A 13553-nucleotide genomic window follows, 5' to 3' on the forward strand; every position below is an offset into this window, starting at 1 on the left:
CGATAAGTAAGAGCATCGAACCCAACGAGGAGCGAAAGGAAATGACAAGCGGTTTTCAGCAAGGTATTCTCTCCATATGTTGTAAGTAATAATGATAGATAGTTTTGTAGCAAAATAATTCGTAACAAGTGACAAATAACAATAGTAGCAAGTGCGCAACAAGGTAGCCCAATCCTTTTTATAACAAAGGACATTGCCGGAAAGTACTCTTGTATGAAGCAAACGCTCCCGAGGACACATGGGAATTACTGTCCAGTCATGTCATCATGTTTAGTTGATTTGCGTTCGTTACTTTGATAATTTGATATATGGGTAGACCAGTGCTAAGATATTGTTCTTACTTGAACAAGCAACCCACTTATGATTACCCCCTCTCGCAAGCATCCGCAACTACGAAAGAACAATTAATATAAATCTAACCGTAGCATGAAACATGTGGATCCAAATCAGCCCCTTATGAAGCAATGCATGTATTGGTGTTTAAGCTTCTGTCACTCTCGCAACCCATCATCTATTTGGTACTCCACAGTGTCTTTCCTTAGACCCATAACATGGTTAAGTGTCGTGTAGTCGATCTTCACACGACAACACTAAGAGAAGCAACAACATACACATTATCAAAATATTAAACGAATATCAACTTCACATAATTACTTATAACAAAACTTCTCACATGTCCTCAGGAACAATATCAACTACTCACACCTCATCAACATGTTTAAGATCAGAGGATATAATAATGGTGATCAAGGATCTGAAGTTAATATCTTCCATCAAATAATCAAACAAACATCAAATAGTCGATGTTCGCAAGGCTTCATTTTTATGTGTCTTTTGAGTGTCGTTAGGGTTTATATTATGTTCAGAAAGCCGAGGCGACGGTGGCTCTCGAAGGATGAAAAGATTCATTCCACTTGGCTTCATCCATGTGTTGTTTCTAGTATCGTCGAAAAGAGTGCGAAGATATATTTCTAACGGATCTTGTGTGTTTTGATGAGGTTTCTTTTTAATGATCCGCTTGTAACCGATATTGGTTCGGTTGCCTAATATATAAAAAATTCTCCGTCTAGTGACAACGGTTTGATGAGTTAGAAAATCAAACGGTTTGGTGAGTTAGGCTAGAAGTACAAAAGTAGTTCGTTTTGAACAAAGCAATAAAGTTAACGAGGTTGCCTAAGGCTGGTCATAGTGAGGAGTATCATATAGTAGTATCATGCATATGGTACTATTGTATGATATTACTTTCATAGTGCATATTATCATAAAGTAGTATCATAGATGACCTTATTTATTGACATGCATGACACATAGGGGGTGTTTGTTTCAAGGGACTTTTTGATGTAGGGACTAAAAAAGTCCCAAAAAGTCCCATGTGAAACAAACAGGAGGGTCTTTTAGGGACTAAAAGGGGGTATTTGGGACTATTTGGAGAAGTCCCTATGGGAGGGTCTTTTTGGGACTTTTTGTCACTTTTTCCAACAATGCCCCTATTTTTAGCATGTCATTTAATAACTACTAATACATCACTAAGGGTAACATGGTCTTTTTACATGTCATTTAATAACCTCTAGTCCTTATTTAGTTTCTAAAAACAAACGGGTAGGGACTAGGGACTTTTAAGTTGGGACTAAAAAAAGTCCCGGAACTTCTGAAACAAACAGGGCCATAGTAGCATAACATTTAACATGTTACGGTATGTTACTCTAATCCTCTCTTTCTTTTTTAATTGTCTGTCACATCAGCATGTTTGCTAGTCCCAAGTACTACCTTAATTACTCTCACTATGGCCAGCCTAAAACAATTACTAGTTAACGAAGAGCACGCGTTACGGAATTGAATACAAATTGAGTTTGAATCCTCTGCACAAAACGAACCGTCACAACCGTGCGAGTTGTGTACACACAATACAATACAGCTAGAACCCGAGGGGCACGGCATAAGATTCCCCACAGGGAAGGCCCTCTTAAATAGCCGCGACACGCCTCCACCACCAAACCCTACCCCGCGACTTCCTTCCGGTTGCTTCCGCCGAGCGACTTTCAATCCAGTCTCCCCCCTCGATTCCGCCACCCCGATCGCCTCGATCAATCTCGTCCCCGGCAGCGCCATCCCATCGGTGAGCCCCTCCATCCTTTTTCCCCAAAAGATCCGCCCAGAGTTCGGAGAATTTGGGTTTTCTTATCGCTTTCATCATCCGCTCTGGGATCGATTTGATCGGTGGATTGTTTCTCGATCGATCGCAGGTTGGAGATGGCCAAGACTTGCTTCAAGACCGAGCACCCCCTGGGTTTGTTTCTCTTGCCCCTCTGGCTGTTAATTTCTTTCAGTTTACGCTCTGTTTTGCTTTTTCGTCCGATCGATAATATAGGAGTACTCATATACGAGAGTTTGGTATTTCACTGATTGAAACCTGTGGACCAGTTGTTTGACACCAAAGTAATTTAGACTTTCTTTTACGTGACGTGATAACTTGGTTATAGTTGATTGCTTCCGTGCTCCGGCGTGCTAATTTGTGTATTCCGGACGTTCTTTCCTGTCCCATATGCTGTTGGCAGATATTGTCGGTGTGTTTCAGATTGGTGTTTTATTGAACCACCATGTAGACTAGTATTATTAGTCCGTATATGTTACATCTGTCAAAATGATTAAAATCAGTAGGAAGACTCAGTTCATCAATCCAGTACTGTCTGTTTTTTGTGATTGAGTTGTATTCTAATTGAATGGTGCTGCAAAGATAGATTTCATGGTCTTGATATTAAGTCGTTTATCCATCTTGCATTAGAATTTACACTCTGTTCAGTCTATAAAAATAGACTGTTCCATATAATGATGACTGCCTGATATATTCTACTTTTAAGGTTTTTTTTGTCCGTGTGCTATTCGTATTATATCTTAATAATAATTCATATTGCCGAATGACTTTGTTAGATCATATTCATAAGATACTGTTTTACTCAGTTAAGTAACCAACAATGATGTGATACTTTGGCGTACAATTTCTGTTGTACTACTGTTCTGTCTTATTGGTGCGATTGAATGTATTGTTTGGCTTCTCCTATGGATTGCCAGGATTGCCAAGATTATTCCCCTGTAAAAGAAATATTTTATAAAATGGTCTCATATAGTATTGATTGTTCCCCTGTAAAAGAAATATTTTACAAAATGGTCTCATATAGTATTTCTTTTTTTAATATGATGTACTATCTTCCCTGGAGGGTATAATATGTTCTGCTTTTCACTGGTTGATGCATATGAGATCTTGGTTCAAGCTTCAATTGTTTTTTCCATTGGCAAGTTATTTTCATCTTATGTTATTAAAATTACCTTTTTATAGAGAGGAGGCAAGCTGAATCTGCCAGGATCCGTGAGAAGTACGCTGATAGAATTCCGGTAAATATATCTCTGGACTTATCTTTTACATATGTAGGTTGTCCACATTCATCTCTCCTAATAGAGCTCTTTGATCAATTATTTCAGGTGATTGTTGAGAAGGCTGATAAGTCTGATGTCCCGGAAATTGATAAGAAGAAGTAAGATATCCATCTTCATCACTTCTGTGTTCTGATGCCAGATGTGCAGTTCTTCTCATTGTTTTCTGGGGTTTAGCTCTGCTCTCAGCTGCAATCTCTCTTTCAACATGCCAATGTTTCATTTTCAGGTTTCTTGTATGTACATAACAATTTATTATGTCTGAATGTGCTCTATTTTATATACTTGTTGACTATTTGTTCTGTTTTTTATTTACCGTGGTCTTCAAATATTATTCTTGTCTGCTGTTCCATGTTAGGAATCTGTATTAGTATCTTGCTGATGTGCTTATAATTGATTCTTTTGCAGGTATCTTGTCCCTGCCGACCTTACTGTTGGCCAGTTTGTCTACGTGGTACGGAAGAGGATCAAGCTTAGCCCAGAAAAGGCCATCTTCGTCTTTGTGAATAGCACCTTGCCACCGACTGGTAATTTTCTTAAACATATTTATAGCAAATTAGTTTGTTATTGGTCATATGTGACTGCCCAATCCTCATATCAATGTTTGTTTTTGGCAGCTTCGTTGATGTCTGCGATCTATGAAGAAAACAAGGACGAGGATGGCTTCCTGTACATGACTTACAGTGGCGAGAACACTTTCGGGTCTGCCTAATCCATCTGCCTGGCCACTGTAAATAAATGGATGTTCAGGTTGCGACGTCTGTGTACATACTATCACTAGTATGCTGGTGGATTGCTGTCATGGTTTAATGCGTTAGTGTTTGGTATCTTATTATCATCTGAATGTCGGCCTGTAAAACTCTATACTTCGAAGGGTCGAAGATTTATCTGTTCTTGTCTGATTTATGTTCCTAATGCTCTGTGATGATATCAATTGCAAACTCATGGTAAGAGTTTTTCTTAATATTAGGCTGGGTTTATGTGCCCGTGTGTTGTAAGGGGGCAAACTTTAATATGACGATCATACTGGACAAATCTTGATGCAAAATAGTTAGATAAAAATGGAGCCTTATGAAATTGTCACTTGCAACAAAAAATGTCTATTTTTAACTTATATAAGGTCGGCCGAACTGAAATTCTGGCCGATAGCATCGTGAATTGTGTAATCTTGGTCGAGTCAAACCTTTACATTGTTTTAGGCGCAAAAACAAATGGCAAAGGATTTGTTTGATTGGCTGGCCTGTTTTAGTTTTTTTAAGAAAAAGTCCAAAACAAGCCTTGAAGTTGTAGACGAAAGCTAAATCAAATCATGAACTTCGAATTCCTGAAATTGGCACTCCGAACTTGTAATCCCTGTCTATTTTAAATCCTAGGTCCGTTTGACATACCGGGATTCTGACAATATCATAATCCGAACCGGGATAACCTGATAGGCTGCTATTCTCACAGGCAGAAATTGGGCCGGCCCATTATTTTTTTAGGAAGTTTAAAATAGTTCGAGCATTTTTTAAATTGTTCAGAAGTTCAAAATATTTATGTTTTCTATTTTTGTCACAAATTCTATGTCTTTTTGTTTCAAAAAAATGTTTGGGTTTTTTTAATTCTATTTGTATTTATAAAAAAGCAGAACATGGGTGAGTTTCCCGAGTATTTTTAAAATGTACATAATGTGTTGAAAAATATTGGAATTTTATCAAAAAAAAATACATATGTGCGTTAAAAATTACATTGGATATTGAAAAGAAGTAGACATGTGTGAAAGAAAAAAGAAAAAAAAAACAAAAAAACCAGAGCAGAGGGCGTGCGCAACGGGCCTAGTCCAATTCAGCAAATCCCGGCTAAGTTATCTCAAGGTTTAAAATAGACCACGATCAGTGAGTTTAGTCTATCGGTTTCAGGGATTCGAAGTTTAGGGTTTGGTTTATATTTTGTCTACAAGTTCCAGGTTTTTTTGGACTTTTTCCTTTTTATAATGAAAATTTCATAGGACGCTACACTGCTGCCCGCTGGACCGGGCTTGTTTTATTTATTTATTTTTGTAAAAACAGAAAATTAGCACAGGGTTGTCTTGAAAGACCACTTGATGTTCGATGAACAACACCACATGCGTTCTGTTCACTCCATCCCGTTTTCCTCCTTTCTTTCCTTCCATTTTCCTTTTTTATTTTCCTTTATTTTTCTTAAATTTGTGAAACTTTTTGAATGCTCAAATTATTTTAAAGTATATATAAAAACCGATGGCCATCTTAGTAGAAAACAACAAACGAAAAAAAGGAACCCCATGAACCAGATTTTCAAAGGAAAAAAGTTCATGAATTTTGGAAAAAGGGTTCATGGATTCAGAAAAAATTCTACGATTATTAAAAGAAGTTCATGAATTTTCAAAAGAAAGTCCACGGATTTAAAAATAAGTTCACAAATGGGCTGCCAGGAATGGGTCGGATGCACACATCCATGCCATGTCAATGGGGGAGTAGGATGTGCGCCTCTTGCAAAATGCCATCAATATCGGCTATCCTTTGCCAGGTCGACAATCCCTGTCTGCTAAACATGTTAGGGTTTGATTTAGACTGAGATTGCATAGTTTAGAATGCAATCAATCGAGATTTTGAATTAAGGTTTAAAATTGACTTTTCTTCTTCTTTATAACGCATACCACGCCTTGTACCTTTTAATTGAACACAGTATGAACACATATGTATTCAGGATGCATACATGCTCTTATCCGTCTGCATGTCGTTTGATTTCCCACATCAAACCCAGCTCGCATCCTTCCGGTAGTGCAAAGTGCACTAAACCCAGCCTGCATGTTATGTCATTGCACGAACCCTTGCAATGGTTCTGATGTGAAATGCATAGAGTGTGTTTTTCTATCATAATTGCACTTTGGGGGTGAGCACGCTTGGTGTTGGTTATCATTCCTTATTCGACCTAGTGCAATTATACGTGATGATCGCTGCTACCCATAATGATTTATTGATGTGGTATGACCACGCAAACATGTCTCCGATCTTGTTCACTTCTCTACTAGTCTGCACTTATGGCAGCAACGTCTGCCCAACAAACGGGAAGTCAAACTTCTGGTCCACTATGGCCACCAGTTTAGGTTGTTTGGTAAGGCTGATTGTACTACCTCCGGTTCGGAAGGCATGGTTAAGTTTACGTGCATTTCCATAACACACAAGTTTTTAGGCGCACTGCATTTACTCCTAGCAGCTAATTAGTACTCCGTTCTACTACTTCTATATGCATGCGTAGTGTGAATGCTATTTTTCAACTCATTTTACAGCCAATCAATAACCACCTAGGTTTTAGAGAATTTGCATGCACGTCTTCTAAACCGTGATGTAGGGAGTAGTGAGAGTAACTTAGCCAGTAGCATAAACGAGTCTGCCTCATCTAGGGTTTAAGCCTGGCTCCCGCGACATGGGTGACACCCTGCCGCCAGCGCCGCCGACACCCAAAGATGGAAGCCTACCGGAGCCAAGGGAGGTGTCCCTCCGCCGCCCGTATCCGAAGTCATCGCTGTCTACGAGTCCTACTCCTTCACGCTCGATCGGTGTCCGTGATCGGCACGAAGGGACGACCAGGGTTGTGACATATAAGGCCCATGGCCGTGACCTAAACAACAGATCTACTCGCGCTGACCCAAAGCCACCTGATCCTGAGTTCGTTCAAACGGGGCCGATGTCGTCGCTGCCGTCGCCTTCTGCCGGTGGTGGGGGTGATCATGGGGGAACTGGTGAGGTTCCTGCCCACCCGAAGCCAACGCGTGGTCGTGCCATGGTGACGTCTAGGACTGCGAGAATGCAAGGTTTTGAGATGCGACCTGATGAGGAGGACATCAATTGGGATGCTCCAAGGTATGGGGATGGCCTGCCGGCGTCTGCCGACACGCAGCTAGGGGGTGAAGTGGCCATGGATGATGTGGCCTTTGTGGCGGTGGACTTCGAGGAAGAGGATGACGAGGTGGATGAAACGGAAAGGTGGAAGCTGCTAGGGTTGTACCGCGCACAAAAGTGTCCAAGTGCAAAAACTTTGTCTAATCACTTTGAAAAGATCTGACAGCTACAGACTGGGGTGGAATTTCAACCCATGGAGAGCAATCACTTCGTGATCAAGCTTTTCTCCGAAGGTGATTTCAACTTTGTGGGAAGAGGAGGGCCATGGATCTATGATGGCAATGCTGTGCTGGTGGCTCCGTTCGATGATGATGCGCGACCATCTGAATCTGTTCTTGACTCCGTACCAGTGTGGGTGCGGGTGTTTGATGTTCCATGGAAGAGACAGACCAAGGTTTACGGAAGGGCCATTGGAGGCACGTTGGGAGAAGTTCTTGAAGTTGATGCTCCTGATACAGGCCATGCCATGAATGAATTTCTCCGCATCAGAGTGAAGCTTCCCTATAACAGGCGTTTGCAAAAGGAGGTGATCCTCGAATACAAAACACAAGGTGTTGTGAAGAGAAGCATATTCCAACTAAAGTATGAACGGGTTCCACATTTTTGTTTCCATTGTGGGTTTATGGATCACGATAAGCTTGCTTGCGAGAAAAAACTGCTGGGACTACCCTCCAAGGCCTACGACTCAACGCTCAGATGCTCCCCGTACAAGAAGTTTGATCACAGGACGGCCTATACCCCATCGCCGGGTCAACCGCATGCACGGAGAGGGATGAGCTTCTCCTTTGGTAGCGCAGGATCAACAACGAACAGGGATCATATGCGTTCTAGTGGAAGCAGCAAACCAGAGGAGGACCCTAAGATTCCAACGCGGGTAGATGCCCACGATAACTTTGAGATGGAGGAAACACCGGGGTCAACAATAGCTGACCAGACCCTGTCAAAGGAGGTGGATAAAATGAAGTTACGATTGGAGAAGGAAAAACCTGAATGCAGTAAAGTTCAACAGATGGCTAAGAGTTTCAAAGCAAAAGCTCCAATTAATGGCAACTCAGGTGTGAGCAAGCATAGAAAGAAGAAAAGTGGTGTGCCGAAGAAGCTGGCGGAAGGACGTCGTCCGGGCAACCTTGTGATCCGGGATGAACCACTTGGTTTGACATGATCCCAACTCTTCGCGGTTTGAACTCCCTTGGATCGTCCGACAGCACATCAGTGCCCATGGATTACCATGATTTAGTTCTGGGGAAACGTATGGTGGATGGTATGCTCGGCTTTGATCTGGTTGCAGATGCTACCAGTGCTGTGGTGCCTTATGTCGACGCACCGGCCGGAATGGTGCAGAAGAAAGGGAAGAAGGATAGCCAGTTAGCGCAGGAACAGAAGGTGCAGGATGATGGTACAAAGGGAGGGAATAACCTGGTGCGTGAGGAGGTAAAGGAGGCAACCGACCATGGGGCCGCCGGTGAACTGACGGGGCTAAATGTGGCGCCCGTCAGGAGCAATGAATTGCCTAACTTGGAACTGTCGGGGTGTGGCCAACAAACCAACAGTTCGTGAGCTAGCGGGCCTGGTTCAAAATATCAAAGCCCGAATGGTCTTCCTATGTGAAACTAGACAGAGTGCTACTAAGGTTCGTCGGCTATGTGGTAGGTTAGAGCTGAGAGGGTTTGCTGGCTCGGATAGTGTTGGTCTAAGTGGTGGGTTAGCCCTATTTTGGTGTGAGAAGCTTTGTGTGGATGTGAAAGAAGTGAATGAAATATTTATTGATGTGTATGTCCGCTTGTCCTCGTCTGATCCTGAGTAGAGACCTACATGTGTTTATGGTGAACCCCGAGTGGAGAACAGACACAACATGTGACAGCGATGCAGAACCTCAAATTGCAAGCTGATCTTCCTTGGTGTGTCATGGGGGATTTCAATGAGGCCATGTGGTCTTTTGAACACATGTCTGTAACCCCACGAGGGGAACCACAAATGCTTGCTTTCAGAGATACATTGGAGGTATGTGGCCTCCAAGACTTGGGGTTCTCAGGAATACCCTTCACATACGATAACAAGCGCGACGGGAGAAGGAATGTCCGAGTCCGTTTGGATAGGGTGGTCGCAGATAATGCTTGGAAAGAGCTATTTGCGGATGCGGCGGTCTCTCATATGGTTAGTGCATGCTCAGACCACCTACCAATTCTATTATGTTGTGAGAAGGAACCTAATAAACAACATCGCCCCTCTCACAAGTAGTATGAGATTGCATGGGAAAGAGAACCGAGTCTCCAGGAAACAGTGGGTTCGGTTTGGGCAGAAATTGGACGTATGGTGCATCTGGGTGATGTGAGGCAGGGTTTAAACCACCTCATGCATAAGCTACAACTCTGGAGTAAGGAGAAGTTTGGTCTAGTTATCCGGGAGTTGGAAAGGAGTAGATCACGGCTGGAAGAACTACTCAATATGAATGCTGACAGGAATGAGATTAGAAGGGTCACCGATCACATGAATGAACTCTTGTATCGTGAGGAACTGCTTTGGATGCAAAGATCAAGGGTAGATTGGCTACGAGAAGGCGATCAGAACACAAAATTCTTTCAGCGTAAGGCAGTGTGGCGTGCTCACAAAAACCGAGTTAAAACTCTCGTGGATGCACAAGGAGTGTCCCATACTGAGCACAAGGCGATGAGTGGTCTGGTTACCTCTTATTTCCAGGACCTATTTAAGAGCAAGAGGACTTGATTCGGGAGCCCTTGTTAAACGTGCTTCAACCCAAAGTAACGCAGGTGATGAACGACTGCCTCTGCAAGCCCTTTTCTGATAAGGAAATAGTGGATAGCTTGTTCCAAATCGGCCCTCTTAAGACCCCTCGTAAGGATGGTTTTCCTGCAAGATTCTTCCAGATAAACTGGGCGACCATGAAGAACGATATCACATATGCTGTCAAGTCATTCATCCTCTCAGGGGTGATGCCTCCAGGTGTTAATGAGACCATCATTGTGCTAATTCCCATGGTTGCTAACCCTACTCGTCTTACAGAGTTTAGGCCAATCAGTCTCTGCAATGTGGTATACAAGATTGTGGCCAAATGTCTAGTTAATAGACTGAGACCTATGTTGGATGAAATCATATCACCTGCCCAGAGTGCCTTTGTGCCAGGTAGGATGATCACAGATAATGCGTTGCTGGCCTTTGAGTGCCTACATTTTATGCATCAGGAGAAACAACCAGAGAACAGTTTCTGTGCCTATAAACTTGACTTATCCAAAGCCTATGACTGGGTGGATTGGACCTTTCTACGGCAAGCAATGGAAAAGCTGGGGTTCTCTCAACAATGGATACACTAGATCATGGTGTGTGTCACATCCGTGCGCTATTCTGTCAAATTTAATGAAGTTATATTGGATTCTTTTACACCCTCAAGAGGACTACGACAAGGTGATCCCCTATCCCCTTTCCTGTTCTTGTTTGTCGCTGACGGCCTCTCTGTTCTCCTGCGACAAGGCGTGCTGTCCGAGAATATCACTCCAGTCAAGGTATGCAGAAGGGCTCCTGGTGTGTCTCATTTACTGTTCGCCGATGATACACTTCTCTTCTTCAAGGCAAATCAGGAGCAAGCTATGTTTGTAAAAGGGGTCATCCACAGTTATGCTCAAGCAACAGGTGAGCTCATCAACCAACATAAATGTTCTATCTAGTTTGGAGATGCGTGTCCCGAAGCAGACCAACTTGTTGTGCGCCAGATCCTTGAGGTTCAACAACAGGATTTCAAAGGACAGTATCTGGGGTTGCCAACGCCAGATGGCAGAATGCATCAAGGTAAATTCCATAAATTGCAAGAGAGCCTAACTAAACGCATCTTGGAAGGGGGGGATACCCTCTCACAAGCAGGGATGGAAACTATGATCAAAGCGGTCGCCCAAGGAATCCCCACGTATATTATGGGGGTTTTCAAACTACCTGCATCTGTGTGTGACGACCTAACACGGCTGGTAAGGAATTTTTGGTGGGGGGCAAAGGATGGCAAAAGGAAAACTCACTGGAAATCGTGGGAGAGAGTCTGTGATCCAAAAAGCAGAGGAGGACTAGGATTCCGCGACTTCCGTTTGTTCAATCAGGCTCTCTTGGCGAGGCAAGCCTGGAGATTGCTAACCCGGCCTGAATCCCTGTGTGCACAAGTTCTTAAAGCGAAATACTATCCAAATGGCGCTTTGGAGGATACTGTCTTCACTCGGAATGCTTCGTCAACATGGCAGGCTATCACATATGGTTTACAACTGATCAAGAAAGGTCTCATTTGGCGCGTTGGCAATGGGGAGCACATTCGGATTCGGAGAGACCCATGGATACCACGGCCACACTCATACCGCCCCATCTCAAGCAGAGGTAACTGTCGGATCTGTCGGGTCTCTGAGCTGCTGGATGAACGGGGACAATGGGACATGGCATCCTTACGCCGTTATTTCTTACCAATGGATGTCAAGGCAATCTCTGAGATCAGGGCATCTCCGAACAGACTAGGGCAGGATGTTATCGCATGGGCTCCAGCTCCTAAGGGGATTTTTTCAGTCAGAACGGCATACCGCCTAGCTCATGAGGACATGCACAGAGAAACTATGAGTGCTTCGAGCTGGACACCGGATGGGTCAAGAGCTATATGGAAATTGCTACGGGGATGCCCTGCGCCTCCTAAAGTCAGGGTATTTGCATGGAGCGTCGCGACTAACTCACTGGATATGGGGGTTAATCTTAAAGGGAGAAGTATTGGTTTGGCTGATACATGTGTTATTTGTGGAATGGAACCCGAAGACACCTTCCATGCTCTCTGCCGGTGCCCGCTTGCACAACGCCTATGGAGGGAGATGAGTAAGCTCTGGAGCATGCCCAAGCTCGAGAACATCTGTAATACCGGGTCTGAATGGCTGCTACACCTACTGCATCAATGTCAACCGGCTGAGAGACTACGCACGCTGATGACCTTATGGCGAAGTTGGCAAGTGCACAATGAGATCACCCCTGGCAAGCTAGGTCCCCCTATTGAAGCCTCAACGAGGTTCCTTAGTAGCTACATGGAAACCCTGCTTTGCATAAAATATAACCCTCTGGCAGATATTACCAAAGGGAAGATGTCGGTCTCTCATCATCGGGATCCGGGAGCAAAGGAGGACAAGAGGGAACGGGTGGAAGGGCCGGAGATCACCTGGGTTAGACCACCGATGGGCTGGACTAAACTGAACATCGATGGGGCTTTTAGCCCAGAACAACACACAGCTGGAGCTGGCATGGTTCTTCGCGGAGAGGATGGCCAAGTTATCTTCTCCTCTTGCCGTTATCTTCGCTCTTGTTCTTCTGTCCTCGAAGCGGAGCTTGCTGCCTGTGCGGAAGGAATCAAAATTGCAAAAGCTTGGAGCTCGCTTCCCATGATTATTGAGACGGATTGCTTGGAGGCTGCGCAGATGATCATACAGGAGGGGACTAATAGATCACCATGCTCGATGCTTGTCATTCAAATCAAAAGAGGCCTATATGTGGTGGGTGAACATGTGATATCACATGTAGTTAGATATAGGAATAAAGTGGCCGATGCCCTCGCTCGGATCGGCCGTGTTGATCACCGCACGGCGGTGTGGCTTCGCTGTATGCCAGTAGAACTATCTACCCTTTGTACGAAAGACTCTTTTGAGCCCACTTAATTAATGAAGGTTTTCACCCGCAAAAAAAAACTTAGCCAGTAGCATAGCGTATTTCAAGATCAATTTGCTTACGTGGCATGTAGTTAATGAGGAGAGGGTATTTGAAGCAAACTATTTTCTCCGTCACGGTTTGGAAGGCGTGCATGAAAATTCTGTAGAACCTAGGTGGTTATCGATTGGTTGTAAATGTGTTAAAAAATATGCATTCACACTATGCATGCATATGGAAGTAGTACAACGGAGTATTAATTAGATGCTATGAGTAAATGCAATGCGCCTTAAACCTTGTCTATTGTGGAAATGCACGTAAATTTAACCGTGCCTTCTAAACCGTGACAGAGGTAGTAGTCAAAGTTACTCCCCACCACGACTAACATAGCGATTCCAAGGAAAACATGAGTTTGCAAGCTAATAAATGAAGCTATCTTTGACACCACTACGACTAGTCATAGTGGAGAGTAACTTAAACTAGTAACATGCATATGTTATTAGTCTATGTTACTACCTTTATAGTGGGGAGTAACATATATGTGGTGTCATGCAACAC

The 13553-nt window shown here is 43.5% G+C and overlaps 1 protein-coding gene across 1 annotated transcript; it reads left to right on the forward strand.

The window, feature by feature from the left end:
- The first annotated feature begins 1984 nt into the window (after positions 1 to 1984).
- Positions 1985 to 4393, forward strand: LOC123425915 (autophagy-related protein 8A). Its single transcript, XM_045109678.1, has 6 exons — positions 1985 to 2116; positions 2244 to 2287; positions 3335 to 3390; positions 3478 to 3530; positions 3838 to 3956; positions 4047 to 4393. Exons 2-6 carry the CDS (start codon positions 2251 to 2253, stop codon positions 4139 to 4141), a joined length of 360 nt encoding a protein of 119 aa, XP_044965613.1. The 5' UTR covers positions 1985 to 2116; positions 2244 to 2250; the 3' UTR covers positions 4142 to 4393.
- The last annotated feature ends 9160 nt before the right edge of the window (positions 4394 to 13553 follow it).

Source organism: Hordeum vulgare, chromosome 2H (assembly GCF_904849725.1).
Source record: "Hordeum vulgare subsp. vulgare chromosome 2H, MorexV3_pseudomolecules_assembly, whole genome shotgun sequence".
Taxonomy (NCBI): domain Eukaryota; kingdom Viridiplantae; phylum Streptophyta; class Magnoliopsida; order Poales; family Poaceae; genus Hordeum; species Hordeum vulgare.

Bases quoted from the DNA above. Each gene is read 5' to 3' on its own strand.
- LOC123425915 (XM_045109678.1), top strand. From the start codon at position 2,251: ATGGCCAAGACTTGCTTCAAGACCGAGCACCCCCTGG. The intron at 2,288-3,334 runs GTTTGTTTCTCT...ACCTTTTTATAG, and splicing joins CAAGACCGAGCACCCCCTGG to AGAGGAGGCAAGCTGAATCT. The intron at 3,957-4,046 runs GTAATTTTCTTA...TGTTTTTGGCAG, and splicing joins TAGCACCTTGCCACCGACTG to CTTCGTTGATGTCTGCGATC.